Source organism: Salvelinus sp. IW2-2015, linkage group LG4q.2, assembly GCF_002910315.2.
Source record: "Salvelinus sp. IW2-2015 linkage group LG4q.2, ASM291031v2, whole genome shotgun sequence".
Taxonomy (NCBI): Eukaryota; Metazoa; Chordata; class Actinopteri; order Salmoniformes; family Salmonidae; genus Salvelinus; species Salvelinus sp. IW2-2015.
The window spans coordinates 797419-816067 of record NC_036843.1 but is presented as its reverse complement, the minus strand read 5'-3'; the positions used below and the strand labels follow the sequence as shown (position 1 = coordinate 816067).

General features: G+C 49.6%; 1 protein-coding gene across 1 annotated transcript in view; it reads right to left on the bottom strand.

The window, feature by feature from the left end:
* Positions 1–18649, bottom strand: part of kif26ba (kinesin family member 26Ba) — a 162945-nt gene that overhangs the window by 25689 nt on the left and 118607 nt on the right. Inside the window, 12 exon segments of the mRNA XM_023986344.3 lie at positions 630–3275; positions 3442–3703; positions 3882–4014; positions 4729–5603; positions 5901–6072; positions 8351–8537; positions 10268–10351; positions 10354–10395; positions 10398–10452; positions 12169–12285; positions 12673–12818; positions 18033–18126. Coding sequence (XP_023842112.2) covers positions 630–3275; positions 3442–3703; positions 3882–4014; positions 4729–5603; positions 5901–6072; positions 8351–8537; positions 10268–10351; positions 10354–10395; positions 10398–10452; positions 12169–12285; positions 12673–12818; positions 18033–18126 — 4813 coding nt within the window.

Genomic DNA, 18649 nt, shown 5'->3' with positions numbered 1-18649 from the left:
AGGCATAGTTTATTTTTAAATAATAAATGGAAGTCTTGTGAGCTACATTTCGCTGCCGCTGCGATTCATATCGAAATGGGACAGTTTACTAACCAAACATGTTATCTGGAATAGAGGGTTCATTCATCAGTGTTTTTAACCATGCCTGGGCTGGTTCTGGGCAGTGGGGCTGAGGAGCATAGGCTCATCCTGGGAGAAGGTGACAGCCTAATGTGGCGATTCATAATGGCTGACTTTAAGAGAATGACTCTGATAAGCCTTTCACTATTACACGCCTCCCGGACTGACTGGCTGCCTGCCTGCCTCCCTCCTTGCCTGCCTGGCTGGTCACCTTACTTACCTGACAGCTTGTTTCATATTCAAAGGTTTTATTCTATTTCTATTCAGGACAGAGCGTGAACTGGAGGTCGAGTATGAGGGATGTAAGCTACGTGACTAAGGTTATAGTTAGTTGAACAAAGGTAATTGAACATCTATAGAGTTACCCTTTAAATACATGTCTGTACTGTTTTGTGTAGTGTATAAATGGAACAGGAAAACTAAGCATAAAGGAAGGGACGTTAAAAAGACGTTAAAATAACATTGAAAAAATGTATTGTGCTCACTGGGAAGCAGCATAAGGAGCAGACCTGTGTTGTTGTTCCTCTTCTTGTTGTTCTTGAGGCTACGGCGGCTGCTGCTGGTGGCTGAGCTGTGTTCGCTCAGAGAGTCCTGGGCAGAGGAGTTGCTTCCTGTGGCCTCGCTGTCCCTCAGCATGCTCTCGTAGCCACTGCTGGCCCCGCTGTGGTAGAACAGGGCTGTCTTCCCCATGGCCGGGGGCAGCTCGCCACTCAGAACACTGCTGTTGTCACTGGCATGGCCGCTGCTGCAGCGCTGGGGCCGCTTGGGGGCTGTGATCTTACTGTAGGGAGACGGCAGGGTGTGGACTATCACTGGTCTCTCCTCTCCCTGTGTCCCTCCACCACCTGCTCCACCTCCACTTCCTCCGGCACCCCTCTCCTCCCCAGCCTCGGAGCCTCCTACTCGGTTGTGACTGGTTGATCGAGAGCCTCCGTTGCCCTGAAGCAGCTCGGAGATGCGTCCGTTGGCGGCTCTCAGAGGCAGCTTGACGGTCAGGCCTCCCCCTCGGCTGCGACTCAGAGACTGGGTGGCCCAGGAGCCAGAGCTGGGTTCCTTGTTCTGTCCCAGGGCCCGGCTGGAGGTCTGACCCTGGGGCTGGGGCTGGGTCTTGCCGTTGGGAGGCAAGCTGGAGCTGCGGTTGACAGACTGGGGCAGAGACTTGGTGGAGAAGCTGAGTGTCTTGGTGCTGGAGGCCGAAAGGCTGCGGGTCTTAGGGCTGGCCATCAGCAGCTTGCTGACCGCTGAGATCTTCGACTGGCTCGACTTGGGCGACTTGGGAGCACTGCCGGGGCTGTTACCGGAACCGTTTCCATTAGGGGAGGAGGATGACACTGAGCCACAACGGATGATGCTACGTCCGGGATGGGGCATATTGCAGTCCCCCCTCCCCCCTCCGGCTGCCCCCTTCCAGCCCAGAGAGCTGAGGCTCTCCCCCCTCTCCAGGGAGAGGCAGTCGTAGTGGGGGCCAAGAGAGCTGTGACCTCCATGGGACCGCCCCAGAGAGTTGGTTCTGTTAGCCAGCTGCTCTAGTTTAGCACTGAACAACCTACTGCTCTCCACATTAGACCCCTTCTGTTTCCCTCCACCAAGCCCACCTAGGTCCTCCGGGGTGCTCCCCAGGAAGGAGAGGCCATGGCTGGGTGCGTGCAGGGGGCTGAGGGGGCCTCCTGCCCGGTTCTTCTGGTCCAGACTGGACTTGCGTACTGGTGGCAGCGGTGGGATCCCTTTCTGGCGGGAGAACAGGCCTTGTCTCCCGGACGACCCCCGTCGGTCCAGTGTTGCCCTCGGACTACAGGGAGTGGAGGTGGTGATCCCTAGGCCCCGGTACTCCCCCCCTGCCCCTCCTCCGTTAGCGCAGTAGCGGAGTGAGTCCTCGTCCAGGCCGTCATGGCGGTTGATCCGGTGCCAGCCGCGGGGCAGACTGGAGGTGCGCAGGATGTCGGCAGAGTAGACGGGAGTCATCAGACACTCCCCAGAGCTGACCAGCACCATCTCACAGCCGTCCACCACCCTCTTACAGGAGTCTGGAGAGGAGACGGTCTCACCGCTGCTGGAGCTGCAACGGTCCCCTCCGTAGCCACTGTCCACCCTGCTGGCCCTGTCACCCTGGGGCCAGGCCTGGGTCTTAGCTGGGTCTGTCTTGACTGGTGGCTCCACCACCCTCTTCTCCGGCTTCACCTTACACACCAGCTCCTTAGGCCTCACATCGCCTCCATCTCTCTTCATCCAGGGGTCGTCGAAGCTGAGTTCGCTGGACATGGAGGCCAGGACCAGGGCTTGGGCTGGGGCTGGGGCAGGCTTGGCTGGGTCCTTGGACAACAGAGTCTTGGTAGGGGAGGACAGTATAGTGGGCTCCTGTATAACCATGGGTTTGACGGCCACACAGGGGTGGACTGTGATGTTGCGCTTGAAAGGGAGGAAGTTGCTGGAGGCCCCCAGGGTCTGGATGTTGGAGACGGTGATGTTGGTCTTACCCATGGAGGGAGACAGTCTCTTCAGCCTCTCTTTAGTCAGGGTGCTCTTCTCCTTCTCCGTTCCGTTCTCATCTCCACACAACACTACTTCGCTGTCAGGAGTCTTCCTTCCTCTAGAACCCAGGGACACCTCATCTTGCTCCTCTGCCCCAGAGAGAGGCACCTGTGGGGGGTCTAGCTCGGCCAGAGCCTCCCCATGTCCATGGGACTGGCCGAAACTGTGCAGGGACTGATCCCCGTCACTCCCAGCACTCAGCTCACTCAGCCATGATGAGATGGACGACCGGCAGCTCGGCAGCGCCGCCATCGCCTCTCCTTCCACGCGAAGCTTCGCCATGCTGACTTCCGCCATGGCGATCACCCCGGCGACTGAGGCGCTTGTCATTGTGACCATTCCGGTGGTCGTAACAATGACAGTAGTGTTGTTTCCATAGCACTCCAGGTCATCGCTGATGCTGCTGATGATGGAGACAGGGCGGGATCCTGAGGCCAGGGCGGTGACGGAACAGTCGCTGGTGAAGCTAATGATGCTAGTGGGACGACCGCCACTCTCCAGCATGCCCCGGACATCCAGCCCCTCCTCACACCCCAGGGTGAATACCAGCTCATCTTCCCCCAGAGAGCGAGGGTCTGCTGGGGCTGGGGTAGAGGAGGGGCTGGGGGCTAGAGCAGGAACTGGGGCTGGGGGAGGCAGAGAAAGATGGGAAGGAGGAAGAGAGAGGATAGACAATGAAAGGAAAATATGTAAGGAACGTAAAATGAATTCGCTGTACGAAACCACTGTCATACATAAAAAACATCTTCAAAAAACACTTGTCACAGTAATAGAATAAAGAGCAAGACTTACTGTCCCTGCGTACATCCAGAGGTATCTGAGGAACATTATCGTCACACAGTGTCTCAGCAGACCCCAGGCTGGCAGACAAGGAGTCGGTGCGCTTTAGCACCTGGGGACTCATTCTCATCGGGGAGGTCCTGGACAGGGACTCCAGCTGCAGCAGGGAATCTGTAGAGGACCTCCCACTATCTGCAGCCAGGCTGTCTGCAGTAGACAGACTCTGGCAGGACAGAGGGGGCGTTCCCGGCATCACACCCTTCTGGGTGTAGACCTTGATTATAATCATAATCAAATATTGGATTTTTATAGTTCTTTTCAAGGACCCAAAGATGCTTCACAACATTACTGTACATTTTCATGGAAATGCATTTTATGAGGTAAAATTCAACCCAATAACTGTAAAATAGCACAAGCAAAGACCGTAGAGGTGTGAGAGCCAGATACTGTACCTTGCAGCGCTGTGAGGGTGAGGAAGGAGGTCTGTAGTCAGAGGTCTTGGTAAGAGAGGCGATGCCCAGCCGAGGAGAACCCAGGGGGCGGGGCTTACCATCACTGCTACTGCCTGCGCTCAAAGACTCACGACTGCCAATCAAATAGAAAGGAAGAGAAATAGAAAATAAAAAGAAGATATTGAAAACAAAAATACCTTCAAGACAGACATTAAAATTATAAGGCATTCGATAAAACTATACAAGCTAAAGGAACAATAAGTTCTGTTTTTTAAATGTATTTTATTATAATTTTTGAAAGTTTTACCCCCTTTTTCTCCCCAATTTCGTGGTATCCAATTAGTAGCAGTTACTGTCTTGTCTCATCGCTGCAACTCCCGTACGGACTCGGGTGAGGCGAAGGTCGAGAGCCATGCGTCCTCCGAAACACAACCCAACCGCACTGCTTCTTGACACAACGCACATCCAACCCGGAAGCCAGCCGCACCAATGTGTCGGAGGAAACACTGTGCACCTGGCGACCTGGTCAGCGTGCACTGCGCCCGGCCCGACACAGGAGTCGCTAGTGCGCGATGAGACAAGGATATCCCTGGCGGCCAAACCCTCACTAACCCGGAGGACGCTGGGCCAATTGTGCTCATCGCCTCATGAGCCTCCCGGTCGCAGCCGGTTGCGACAGAGCCTGGGCTCGAACCCAGAATCTCTGGTGGCACAGTTAGCACTGCGATGATGCACCCGGGAGGCCCTAATAAGTTATGTTTTGTGTTATTTTTCGTGTGGACCCTAGGCAGAGTAGCTGTTGCTTTGTAACCGCTAATGGGGATCTTAACAAACAAACAGATCTGACCTGTCATGGAGGCTGGCGCTCTTGGCCCTCTGTAGAGGGTTAGTGCTGGTGTGTCCAGCTCCACTGCTGCCCGTCACACTGCTGCCGCCGGTCAGGCTCAGACTCTCTATCATGGTCTGGGCCAGTTCTGCCTCTTCCACCACCTCCCTGATCTCCTGGAGCTGCTTGTCATTGGACATCCTCCTGGAGGTCTCTACCTCCACCTCCACCTCCACTCCCACCCCTCCCGTAGGCTCTGTCTCAGACCCAGGGGGAACCAGGGTGTCAGACTTGGCCCCCCTATTAACCGGCACCTCCTCAAAGGGGAACTTGGCCACCTCTTCGCTCCCGTCGATACACTCCAGCCGCTCCTGCAGCTCGGCGAAGGTGTTGCACTTGAGACACTCCGCCCCTTCCTCTGGCACAGGGGGCAGGGGTTGGCCCAGAGGTTGGAGGAGAGGGAGTGGGGGCTGGGTTAGGGCGATGAGGGACTGTGTAGGCAGGGCAAAGGGCTGGGTGTGTGTCTGTGTAGGGGCAGGCTGGGGCTGGGAGAGTACTGTCTGTTGCTGTTGTTGTTGCAGAGTTGGTGTAGTCGGCAGAACGCTAGACTCGGCTTTGTTCTTCAGCAGAGCAGGAATAATGGGGACAAACTCTGGCGGACCCTCGTTGTCGGTCAGCTCACGGTCCGAGACAGCACTCCCATTGGGGCCCACGTAGATGACGGTGTCGCAGGACTGCTCGCTACTGGAGTAGTCATCTGGGTCGCTGGAGAGGTGCAGTAGGGGAAGGTTGGAGTCGGCAGAGCTACGGGAGTGGAATGGTCTCAGGTGGGTGGGGCGACGCATACGACCCTCCTCACACGAACTCTCACCCCCTGACGAACTGGACGTGTATTGCTGAAGAAGAGAGGGAATGTGAAAATGGATGAGAGAAACAACACTTTCTGAAAGACACAAATTAGAATCTCGGTTTCATTTACTGGCCTGTTATTGTAATGCTGGGTCATCAAGTTCCAGCAATACTGAAAGTTAACTTTTTTTTAACTGAAATATCAATCTGAACATTTAGCAGTTGAGCCCCAGAAGAAACAACTGTGAAATGCACGAGAAGGAGAATTGCTTTATGTCATGGACCGATTTATTGATTGAATGAATGATTGAATGACTGAATGTGGCTAAATTGATAATGCCTACCATACTGACTTTGGTCTTCTTCTTCTTCATACGGAGGAGGCGCGAGGCGATCTGGAGGGTGGAGAGCGTGTCAGAGAAGTTGCTAGGCGACGAGGAGATGTGGGCAATCATGGTGGTCCGACAGTTCATGTTGCCCAGCGACTCTCTCAGTAGCATGGTCAGCTTACTGTCCCTGGAACACACACACACATTACATCACGCACATACACTAACACAGGCATAAACACACACACACATGTTAAATTGTGCACACACTCACATTACATCACGCACGCACACACAGACTCATGCATGCACACATACTGTATGTCCACACAGAAACACACATTAATCTGAAGGATAATATCTATCAAACCCTTAAAAGCACTGTTCACCTCCCTACCAATCAGCAATGATCTCCAGACCTGAGCATTAGCTACGTCGATGGTTAATATCTCTATGGCTGGAACATGTGGGACAGTAGCTGTAGGATTGTGTGTTTATTTAACGCTCTCCATCTCCTGTGTTTGTCATAGGGTTAATTGACTGTCTGCCTGTGTTTCTGTGTGTGTGTGTGCATGTGGTGTGTGTGCATGGGCATGTGGGTGTGTGTGTGTGGTAGGTAACTCCTGTGAGCTGTTTGGGACCCTCAGGGCAGAATGGAGCGCAGGCTCCTCTGTGGCTCAATACCTCATGCTGCTGTCCTCTTTTTATTAAAACACAGCCCCCGGCCAGCCCACACACACACACACACACACAAGCTATCCCATCCTTTCTTCTCTGCTGTCTGCCTCAGCTATCGCTCTACTTTGCCTCAACTGTCCTCAAGTTCATCCTTTTCTCCCTCCATTCCTCCCTCTCTCTCTCTCTCTCTCTCTCTCTCTCTCTCTCTCTCTCTCTCGCTCTCGCTCTCGCTCTCGCTCTCGCTCTCTGTCTCTGTCTCGCTCTCTGAGTCATGTCATTAGTAGTAGTTATCAGTGTCTTCGTCACATAAACGATAGTAATTGCATCTCCCTCGCCTGACATCTCAATCAGTCCCTTAATTGATCTCATTAAGCAGGGTGGAACATGGAGAAGAAAGAGGGGGGGAAAAAGTCTGGAGCCGCGAGTGTTTGGGTCTAATTAAGTAAAGCAGAAGATCAGTGATTTGTGCAGAAGGGATTTTATATTCATGCACGGTGAGTTCCAGTTCCACACCTTGCAAATGGCCCCAACCTAAAATGTTATACGCATGCATGCATATGTGTGTATTTGTGTTTGTATGCCTCGGTGTGTGTGTAATGTTTACAGTTCTGGCATAAAGTGGTGGGGTGCTTTGCAATGTAAATGCCGAGCTCGTGATTAAATTAGAGAGCCGTGGAGCTGAGCTATCTGCACTGGAGGAGGGAGGCAGAGAGAGAGAGAGAGAGGGAGGGAGAAGAGCCTGCATGTTCTTGGGAAAAATTAACATTTGCACACGACTGTTTCAAAGCCTCTGTCCCCCTGCTTTCGTTTCACCCCTTTCCTCCTTGCTCTTTTTTTCTGCCTCTCGTTCCTTCAAACTCTCTCTCCTCTTTCCTCCCTCTCTCCCCTCTCTCGTATTCCCTCTCTCACAGTCCCACTCATTCTCTTCAGGAAAAAGAACAGACCAAAAAAACTCTTCCTAGCGGTCTCAGGTGATAATAATGAAGCAACATTAGTTATTGGGCTTTAAATCAACCCCACAGCACCTTACTCTCTCCCTCTCTGCCACTCCCTCTCTTTCTCTCTCTCTCTCTCCCCTCTCCTCTCTCTCTTTCTCTCTCCCTGCCTGTCTCTCTCTCTCTCCATTTCTCCCTCTCCAAAGCTTCAGCAGGCATTTAGCCACTCTGATCAAGAGCAGCAAATGTCATTCTATACATTATCATTACACATGGTAGTTATGCAGAATTAAGTCCGGGCCGGGCTTACAGGAATCATTGTGCGCCTCGTGTGTCCAATGATCTGCCTATTTAAGTGTACTATCTCATGAATATATCCACAATAATTCGCAGGTTTATTCATAGGTTTAAAGTCTACTATTAATATGACATGGATGTGATATATTGAGTTGGATATGTAGAGATAGATATTGAGCCAGTCACCAGTGGAAGCTGACACAAGCCAGAACTCCCCCAGTTAGTCACACACACTTAGGGAGGGTCATTTAGGGAAGGGCAAGAGTAAGAAATAGATACAATTATGTAGTCATTTTTTGTATCTGAGTAATATTGCAAAGCAATTGAATACAACCTCCAACAGGTCCTCNAATGTATCCGTCCAGAGATCTGTATATAATGAGATACTCATGTCTCTGCCCTAACATTGAGAGTCCCAAAGGCGGGAAGGCAGGCGATAAGCTTAGGTCCAAAATAAGACCATGCATTGGTTTATTTTGGACAGATTTTGGTGAGAGTGAAACCTAATACAACCCCCCCCACACACACACACACACACACACAGTAGACACGTACTTGTAAGGGATGTGTTTGCTGCCGTTGACCAGAGCCAGGATGACGTTCCCCAGCGCAGAGAGAGACAGACACAGCCCTGCTGCTGTGGTGCTGCTACTACCGCTGCTGTCTCTGCCCTTCCCTCCTCCTAGCACCTTCACACAGCTGCCCAGGTCTATCAGGTGGAGTCTACTGCGACCTCCCGACACTGGAGAGAGAGAGGAGGGTGAGAGAGGGACAGGAGGGGATCCGGGGAGAGGGGGATAGAGAGAGGGGAAGGAGGGACCGAGAGAAGCGTACAGAAAGAGAGGAAGGAAAAAGCGAGGACAGAGAAAGGGGAGAGAAAATTGGGGTGACAGAAGGATACATTAATCATTGCACAAAACGTATAATTTTTTTTACAGTGAGTTACAAAACTCAGTAACAGTATTTCACAGGGTGATATATCCAGGACACACTATCCATCGCTTCATCCCCCAGCATTTTTGATCTGCTCATCTCAGAGGAGGTCATGCATGTCAGCCTCAGCACACACACACACACGCACGCACACAAGCAGGCATGCCCGCACACACACACATACACACGCATGGACGCGTGCACACACACGCCTACATTGGGCAGCAGGTATCCTAGCGGTTAGAGAGTTGGCCCAGTAACCGGACGGTCGCTAGTTTGAGTCCCTGAGCCGACGTCGTGAAAAACCTGTCAATGTGCCCTTGAGCAAGGCACTTAACCCTAATTGCTCCAGGGTCGCTGTTGATAAAGGCAGACCCTGGCCGTGACCCTACTCTCTGAGGTTGTCTCAGGGGGAGTTGGGATGTGCAAAAAACACATTTACAATTCACACATTAGTGTGAAATAGGACAATTATAACAGCCTGCCACCTGGACCCCTCACCAGCTCAGCTGTGTGTTCAGCTACGTGACGTTTCCTTGTCAACACATCACCTGTCGGAAGCGTGCGTGCGTGTATACACTGCCTTCCTTGTGTATGCTCTGGAAGTCAGTCAAGAACGAATACCTCTCCAGGTCCGTTCAGCACATCTGGTTCCCATTTACCTTCTCTGAGCAATCTTTGTGTGTCAGTGTATTAATGTGTGTGTGTGCGCATGTCTTTCCATCTGGGGATTAGAGCAGGGTTTCCCAAACTCGGTCCTGGGGCCTCGGTCCTGGGGCCTCGGTCCTGGGACCTTTGCTGGGGCCTTTGCCCCAGCACTACACAGCTATTTCAAATAATCAAAGCTTGATGATGAGTTGGTTATTTGAATCAACTGTGCAGTGCTAGGGCAAAAGCCAAAACATGCACCCAGGATGGGCCCCAGGACCGAGTTTGGGAAATCTGGGATTAGAGTGATATGGTACCAGGTATGCATGGCCTATATAGGTCTTTTGTGGTTGTGTGTGTGTGTGTGGTGTGTGTGTGTGTTGTGTGTGGTGTGTGTGTGTGTGGGTGTGTGTGTGTGTGTGTGTGTGTGTGTGTGTGTGTGTTGGTGTGTGTGTGGTGTGTGTGTCAGTGGAAGCTGCTGAGGGGAACAGCTCACAATAATGGCTGTAACAGAAACCATGTGTTTGATGGTTTGGATAGCGTTCCACCTATTCCGCTCCAGCCACTGCCACGAGCCCATCCTCCCCAGTGAAGGTGCCACAACCAGCTGACTGAATCAGACTGAGGTGTTGTATGATAAGAGAAATGAGCGGATGCACATGGTGTGTGTGTGTCAAGCTGTGTCTCCTTAAGAGCAGGTAAGATTATACGTCTCCATCACACATAGGGAACAACACCTTCTCCTAGCCTTGTTATCACGTACCTGACACGTTATCACACACACACTATTAATACACACACATGACATCACACTGTAGAATTAGCGTGGAGACAGTCTGACTGACAACCTGGGACACAACAGATACAGTGGTGTGTGTGTGTGTGTAGTACTCACTCCCTCCTTGCCAGTCTTCTCCATGCGGTACTGGTAGATGTGCAGTGTGAACAGCATGTGTGAGTTGAGATGCTCCTCTGGTCGGCGTCGGCTCTGCTGCTGTAGCGAGCTGCTATGGCTGCACCAGGAAGAAGGCTGCTTTCTCTGGCGTGGGGGCTCGCAGCTCACTCTGGTTCTGGAGCTGGGGAGGGATTACAGAGGAGGTGAGATAAATCACTTTTATGCTTTAGTCACTTTAAAATACTGTTTCCCAGGTAGGAGGGAATACTAATTCTACAACACAGGACAGTCATTTTTTCTTCTGTGTGTTTGTGGTATGCTCATCTATGTATGATGTGTGTGTGTGTGTGTGTGTGTGTGTGTGTGTGTGTGTGTGTGTGTGTGTGTGTGTGTGTGTGTGTGTGTGTGTGTGTGTGTGTGTGTCATGCAGTGTATGGTGTCTGTAAAGACAGACTCAGATAGGCAGAGTAGCATTATAACTCAAATGCTGTGGGGTATCATTAAAACATGAGATTAGCTAGGGATTACACTGATACCCTTGTCTCACACACTAATCCTATCAACATATCAACACACACACACCCATTAAGATGTCAAACTAAATGACCCCAGAAGAGAAAATAACTAAATGAGGATAAAACCACACACTGTAGGAGAAAGACGATGGGCAGGTTAACTAGCAGAGTTACAATTTTTAGAGGTTTGCGGTTTTGGTGTTCTCTATAGATGTAGATGTGCTTACACACACTCTGTGTGTGTGTACAGTATGTGTGTGTCTCTGTGTGTGTGTGTGTGTGTCTGTATCTGCGTGTGTGTAACCTTAGAGAGTGTTAGGTTAAAAACAGCCAGCTAAGATAACAGATCCTAGTGCCTGAGGGTAGACACACAGAGATATATATATAATTATATATTACTACAGTGCTCTAAGTCTGATATTGCCATCAGCATACACTGCCTTAGCCGTAATCCTGTGGGTTTCCTTTGAGACACCACAGTGAGACAGACTGTAGAGGAAAACACTGGAGGAAGCAGAGGACTCAGTGTCTGGGATGGAAGGCAGGGGCCTTCCTCTGTTACTCTCCTTGTTGTCTTGTGGGTTCATGAGCTACTCTGTTAGTGTTTCTCAATCCTGGTCCTGGGGACCCAAAAGGGTAAACATGACATTTTTTTGGTCCTAGCACTACACACCTGATTGATTAGTGGAATCAGGTGTGAAGTGACAGGGCAAAACTTATAATGTGCTTCACTTTGGGTCCCCAGGACCGTGATTAAGAGACACTGATGTTTCTGCCTCTGGGTCTGTTTTTTTATTTTTACCCCCTTTGTCTCCCCAATTTCGTTATAATGATCTCGTCTTATCGCTGCAACTCCCCAAAGGGCTCGGGAGAGGCGAAGGTCAAGCCACGCGTCCTCCGAAACATGACCCGCCAAACCACGCATCTTAACACCCACTCACTTAACCCGGAAGCCAGCTGTACCAAAGTGTCAGAGGAAACGCCGTTCAACTGACGACCAAAGTCAGCCTGCAGGCGCCCGGCCCGCCACAAGGAGTCGCTAGAGCACGATGAGCCAAGTAAAGCCCCCCCCCCCGGCCAAACCCTCCACTAACCCGGACGACGCTGGGCCAATTGTGCGCCGCTCTATAGGACTCCCGGTCACTATAGCCTGGGGATCAAACCCAAGGCTGTAGTGATGCTGTGCCTTAGTCCGCTGCGCCATTCGGGAGGCCTTGGGTCTGGTGTTTTGCATGGACCCCAGGAAGTTGTTGCTAAAGTGAAAGCTAATGCTAATGGTGATCAGAATAATTAGACAAGTTAAGTGGACGGCCACAGGGTGTGCAGGGCTTTGTTATCAATGTTTTGATGATTAGTTGACGTTTTGACGAGCGGCATTTTACCTGCATGCCACAGATGGGGTCCTCGCAGAGGTAAACTCCAGGGGACTGGCTGTCCTGCAAACTGCCTGTCGCCACTTCAGACAGCAAGTCTTTCAGGTTCTCCTCTTTACCCCAAACCTAGAACATAGAGCATAGCACACTACCATCAGAACCCCACATCTAGAACACACAACTATCAGAACCCAAACTTTCCCTCACACCTAGAACATATTTCATACATATTCTAGGATCCCGTAATTCTATAAACAACAGAATTAGGGTTGGTTTCCCAGACCCTGATTAAGGCTCCTCCTGGACTAAAATGCATACTCATGGAGAATCTCCTTTAATCTGAGTCTAGGAAACCGGCTCTTAGGCTCCATTTACAAAGGCAGCCCAATTCTGATGTTTTTCCAAAAATGTGTCTTTTGACCAATCAGATCAGCTCTTTTGATGATAATTGGGCAAAAGATCAGATTTGGGCTGCCTTTGTTAACGCAGCCTTAGAGTGAGGGAGTGACAGACCTCTACGGCTGAGACTCGGACAGAGAAGCGTGCTCCCGTCTTCTCCTTCCTCTCGTTGATGAGCTTGAAGAGCCAGGAGACGGCACAGGGGATGATCCCCAGGGTCTGCATGGACTCATCACCACCTATCATGGTGTAGGATTTACCTGGAGGACACACACACACACACACGCACACGCGCACACGCACACACGCACACACGCACACGCACACACACACACACACACACACACAAAACTCCATCAGCAGTGGAGTAAAACAATCATTAACATAATCATCTCTTCCAAAACACCACACGCACTCTGTCCTCCTCCTCCTTCTACAGCCCATCCCTTCTGTCTGATTTCTAAATGAACTCCGTTTGCGTGTATGTGTGTCCCCACTGTGTGTCCAGACCTGCCCCTACGAACCTAGACACAGGGGGACGACCCCTACTGTTGACGGGAGAGAGATCAGACACACGGCTAAACAAAGCCATATGTCACACACGCACACACACATCCACATGTAGTGTGTGTGTGTGTGTGTGTGTGTGTGTGCATACATCTGTGTGTATTTTTGCAATGTGCCTTTCATTCTGCCTTGTTTTGTGTGTGCGCCAGGTTAAACCGTATGTGTTCTCTATCAGCCTTTTATGTCTTGACTTAATCAGAGTAGAATCCTTTCTCAAAAGCCATTGTTGTCATTGCTACCTGCTAAGTGTTTAACTCCCTCTTCACTGATGTTTTGTTCATCTATAGAGACATTAAACGTCACAGAGGATTACTTTACAGTAGGTACTCAATGAGATCATTAATAATGTGATTGGACGAGGGCAGCCAATCACAATGCTGACTGCCTTCTAAAGACGATTTCTAATCATTTCTTATCCGCTACTATAATTCAGTGTCACAGCGCACCGTCTGATATGATGTCTGTTGGCTTAGAGACCGTTAATTGACAGAACTTTGGATCTGAATCTGCCTTGTCTCTGTCACACATGACACCAGAAGACCGTCATGATGTTAGATCTTCAAAATTTAAATTACACTTTTGAGTAAGCAATAAAGAATAGTGCTTTGTGGCAATAGAAACCATTCCATTCAGAGTTACTGTACTGCTCTTGGCCCAAGCTGTCAGATTCATTCCTTTCACACTCCCCTCTCTCTCTCTCTCTCTGTGTGTGTGTGTGTCTGTGCAGTCAGCAACAGTTCTCAGGCCTCTCTCTCTCTCTCTCTCTCTCTCTCTCTCTCTCTGAGATTGGAATACTGGCACTCTGACTAAGATAGCAGTACACAGGCTGGAGTATAGATTGTAGATTACTTTGCCTCTGCTCAAGACTAGCTGGTATTCACACCTTCCATCTGACACAACATGCCAAGTAGCAGATCAACAAGGGAATGGTCTGACCATCCACCACCATGTCATATTGTCTGTGTGGGGTATATGCTGTGGGTGGTGGTTGGGAAGACTGACAGTGGAGTGGGATGTAGCAAGGTGGGGTAGTAGTTTGTCAGTGGGATACTGGTAAGGCATCTACCATCATCATAGCTTAGAGCGATTCTTGCTTATAATTGGCCTGAACAATAGAGTACAGAACTGGTAATGCTGACAGGCCAACAAGCATCTTCAGAGAGAGTGGGAGGGGAGAGAGGGAGTTAGATGAAAGAGAGAGAGAGATCCCACAGTGACAGGATTTTTACATTGATTACAGACATAATAAAGATGGCTGCCATTTAAGGGATGGCCATACGGCCCAGGGCCGGTAATCCAATCAGAGGACTCGGGGAGGATGAGGTAATGCAAGAGCAAGAGAGCGTGGGATTCAATTATCTACAACGTTCCCCTCTCTCCTCTCTCCCTCCTCCTCTGTTCATAACCCGGCCATCCATTACTCTACCTTCATCTACATGCCCTCAGTCCTTATTGAATCTCATCTGATTTAATCGGTGGTTTAGGGGGCTGAGGTGGGTTAGGACAGGCAGACAGATAGACAGATAGACAGACAGGGTTTATTACCCGCCTGTGATGCTATATGTATTGATTTGATTTACAGGACAGAATAAAATGGAATGAATGATTCATAAAAAGAGATAGGGGGAGGCAGGACTGGCCTGTGAGGGTATTTGATCTCTATTAGGGACCAGTGGAGCACAGTTTATTCTATCTATCTTTCAGTGATCCGTTTGTGGATGTAAAATAAAAGCTAATGCAATAATCTTCTCCAGGCCTGGTAGGCTAGTGGAGCAGAGAGGGCTCTGTCTTTGTTCCTAAAGCGAGGATTCTGGCGTTAATTTCCACGACCAGCGAACCAACATGTGTGTCCACTGACATCACACCACAGGCTGATATATGGTGGAGTTGGTAGGGACAGGGTGGTGTGTGTGTGTGTAGTTTTGCATGTATGTGTAAATGTGCATGTGTGTTCGCGAATGTGTGTGTGTTGCTAAAGGGAATATTCTGTGTTTAATTACCAGGACCAGTGAGTGTGTCCTCTGACATTCCACCGGAGGCTGATAGATGGCGTAGTCGGCGGGGGGGAACTTCTCCATTCCAGAAGGTTTTACTAGTGATGGCCATACGATGCTATGTAGTCACCTTCCATAGCTGATTGCACTTATTGTGGGGCGGCAGGTAGCCTAGTGGTTAGAGCGTTGGGCCAGTAACCGAAAGGTTGCTAGATCGAATCCCCGAGCTGACAAGGTAAAAATCTGTCGTTCTGCCCCTGTTCCTAGGCCGTCATTGTAAATAAGAATTTGTTCTTAACTGACTTGCCTGGTTAAATAAAGGTTAAAATAATAATAATTGTAAGTCACTCTAGATGAAAGCAACTGCTAAATAATACACAATGCATTCGGAAAGTATTCAGACCTCTTGACTTTTTCCACATTATGCTACATTATTCTAAAATTGATTTGTTTTCTCCCCCCTCATCAATCTAATAAAAAGCATGAGCTGGTGCACACCCAAAGAAAATGATTTAGTGTGGAGGTGCTGACTAATGGTGAATAAACTGTAAGCTATAGAAACAAAGGGAGTCGCACACTCTGTGTATAAACTCCCTGTAATTTATACATTTTGTGTGTGACTCTGTTTTTATACCCCTCATCAATCTACACACAATACCCCATAATGACAAAGCAAGAACTGGGTTTTATTCATTTTTATGAATAAACTGAAATATCACATTTACATAAATATTCAGACCATTTACTCAGTAATTTGTTGAGGCACCATTGGCAGCGATTACAGCTTAGAGTCTTCTTGGGTATGACGCTACAAGCTTGGCACACCTGTATTTGGGGAGTTCCTCACATTCTTCTCTGCAGAACCTCTCAAGCTCTGTCAGGTTGGATGTGGAGCGTTGCTGCACAGATATGTTCAGGTGTCTCCAGAGATGTTCGATTGGGTTCGAGTCTGGGCTCTGGCTGGGCCACGGCTGGGCCACTCAAGGACATTCAGAGACTTGTCCCGATCCACTCCTGCGTTGTCTTGGCTGTGTGCTTAAGGCTGTTGTCGTATTGGAAGGTGAACCTTCGCCACAGTCTGAGGTCCAGAGCGCTCTGGAGCGGGTTTTCATCAAGGATATCTCTGTACTTTGTTCATCTTTGCCTCAATCCTGACTAGTCTCCCAGTTCCTGCTGCTGAAAATATCCCCACAGCATGATGCTGCCTCCACCATGCTTCACTTTCCTCCAGACGTGATGCTTGGCATTCAGGCCAAAGAGTTCAATCTTGATTTCATCAGACCAGAGAATCTTGTTTCTCATGGTCTGAGAGTCTTCAGGTGCCTTTTGGCAAACTCCAAGCGTACTTTGATGTGCCTTTTACTGAGGAGTGGCTTCCGTCTGACCACTCTACCATAAAGGCCTGATTGGTGGAGGGCTGCAGAGATGGTTGTCCTTCTGGAAGGTTCTCCCATCTCCACAGAGGAACTCTAAAGCTCTGTCAGAGTGACCATCAGGTTCTTGGTCACCTCTCTGACCAAGGCCCTTCTCCCCCGATGGCTCAGTATGGCCGGGCGGCCAGCTCCAGAATGATGGGGGCCACTGTGTTCTTGGGGACCTTCAATGCTGCAGAATTTTTTTGGTACGCGTCCCCAGATCTGTTAATCGACACAATCCTGTCTCGGAGCTCTACGGACAATTCCTTCAAACTCATGGCTTGGTTTTTGCTCTGACATGCACTGTCAACTGTGGGACCTTACATAGACAGGTGTGTGCCTTTCCAAATCATGTCCAATCAATTTAATTTACCACAGGTGGACTCCAATCAAGTTGTGAAAACATCTCAAGAATGATCAATGGAAACAGGATGAACTTGAGCTCAATTTCAAGTCTCATAGCAAAGGGTCTGAATACTTAAGTCAATAAGGTATTTCTGTTTGACATTTTTTATAAATGAGCAAAAATGACCTGTTTTCACTTTGTCATTATGGGATATTGTGTGTAGATTGCTGCTGATTTGTATGTATTTAATCCATTTTAGAATGAGGCTGTAATGTAACAAAAATGTGGAAAAAGTGAAGGGATCTGAAAACTTTCCGAATGAACTTTTTTATCCTGTGTGTGTGTGCTGTGTGTGTGTGTGTGTGTGTGTGTGTGTGTGTGTTGTGTGTGTGTGTGTGTGTGTGTGTGTGTGTGTGTGTGTGTCTGGGCTGTAAGAACAGGCTTATTACATGTAGAGAATTTGTCATGGGTAGACTGATTACATGAGTGTGAAAGCATGGACGCTGAAGGCACACACAGACAGTAAGACGTTACAGAGAGTGGATCAGGCAGGGTCTTGACACTCATTACTGTGCCCTTCTGAGGAGGGACCTCTGTGGGATTAAACCGGTGGAGATTCAGCCTCCTGCTCAGACAAGACAAGATCAGGGCTACTGAACTGGAGGAGATTTGAAGTGACATTAGTCTCCTCTTTCTCTCTCCCTCTTTCTCTCTCTCTTTCTCTCCCTTTCTGTTTCTCTCTACTTCTGTCTGTCCCTACATTCCTCTCCCCCTCGCTCTCCCTCTCTCATTCTTCTTTCTGTTCCACTCCCTCTTCTTGCCCGGCTGCTCCCATCTCTCCATCTCTCTCTCTTTCTCTCCCTCTACCCTTTAATTTTCTTCCCTCCCTCTCCATGCAGTCTGTCCTGATAGTAGAGGCTAGCTGAGATGCAGTCATGTTGATCAGAGAACGTCACACTCAGAAAATCAGCGGTCGATACTTTGCAAATGCATTCACTTTGTTTTCCATGTCAGACTCCGTTTGTCAATGTCTGGGTACATACGCACAACATTGTGTGTCTGTGTGTGTGTGTGTGTGTGTGTGAGTATGTGTGTGTGCCATACAACAAAGGCTCAGATCAGGTTCATACACACACACACACACAACCTTACCCAGTTTAGAGTGTCCGAAGCAAAAGACACAGCCATCTGCTCCGTTCACCACCGACTGAATGACCTCAGCTACAGTACCAGCACACACCTCCGCCTAGAGAGAGAGAGAGACACAGACTGAATGACCTCAGCTACAGTACCAGCACACACCTCCACCTAGAGAGAGAGAGAGACACAGACTGAATGACCTCAGCTACAGTACCAGCACACACCTCCATCTAGAGAGAGAGAGACATGAAGGAGACAGAGAGAGAGACACAGACTGAATGACCTCAGCTAAGTACCAGCACACACCTCCCCTAGAGAGAGAGAGAGACACAGACTGAATGACCTCAGCTACAGTACCAGAAACACACCTCCGCCTGCGAGAGAGAGAGGACAGAGGAACACAGACTTGAATGGACCAGCTACAACGCTAACAGCGGAAAGCCGACCTCCGCTAGAGAGAGAGAGCACACAGGATCTAGATGTATCCTGCAGCTACCAGTGTATCATGCTACACACGTCCGCCTAGAGACGAGTAAGCAAGCAGACACAGACTCGAAGCCAAAGATCTCATGACAATACAGTGCACCCAGCCAACACAACCTCCGTCTCAGAGAGAGAGAGAGACACAG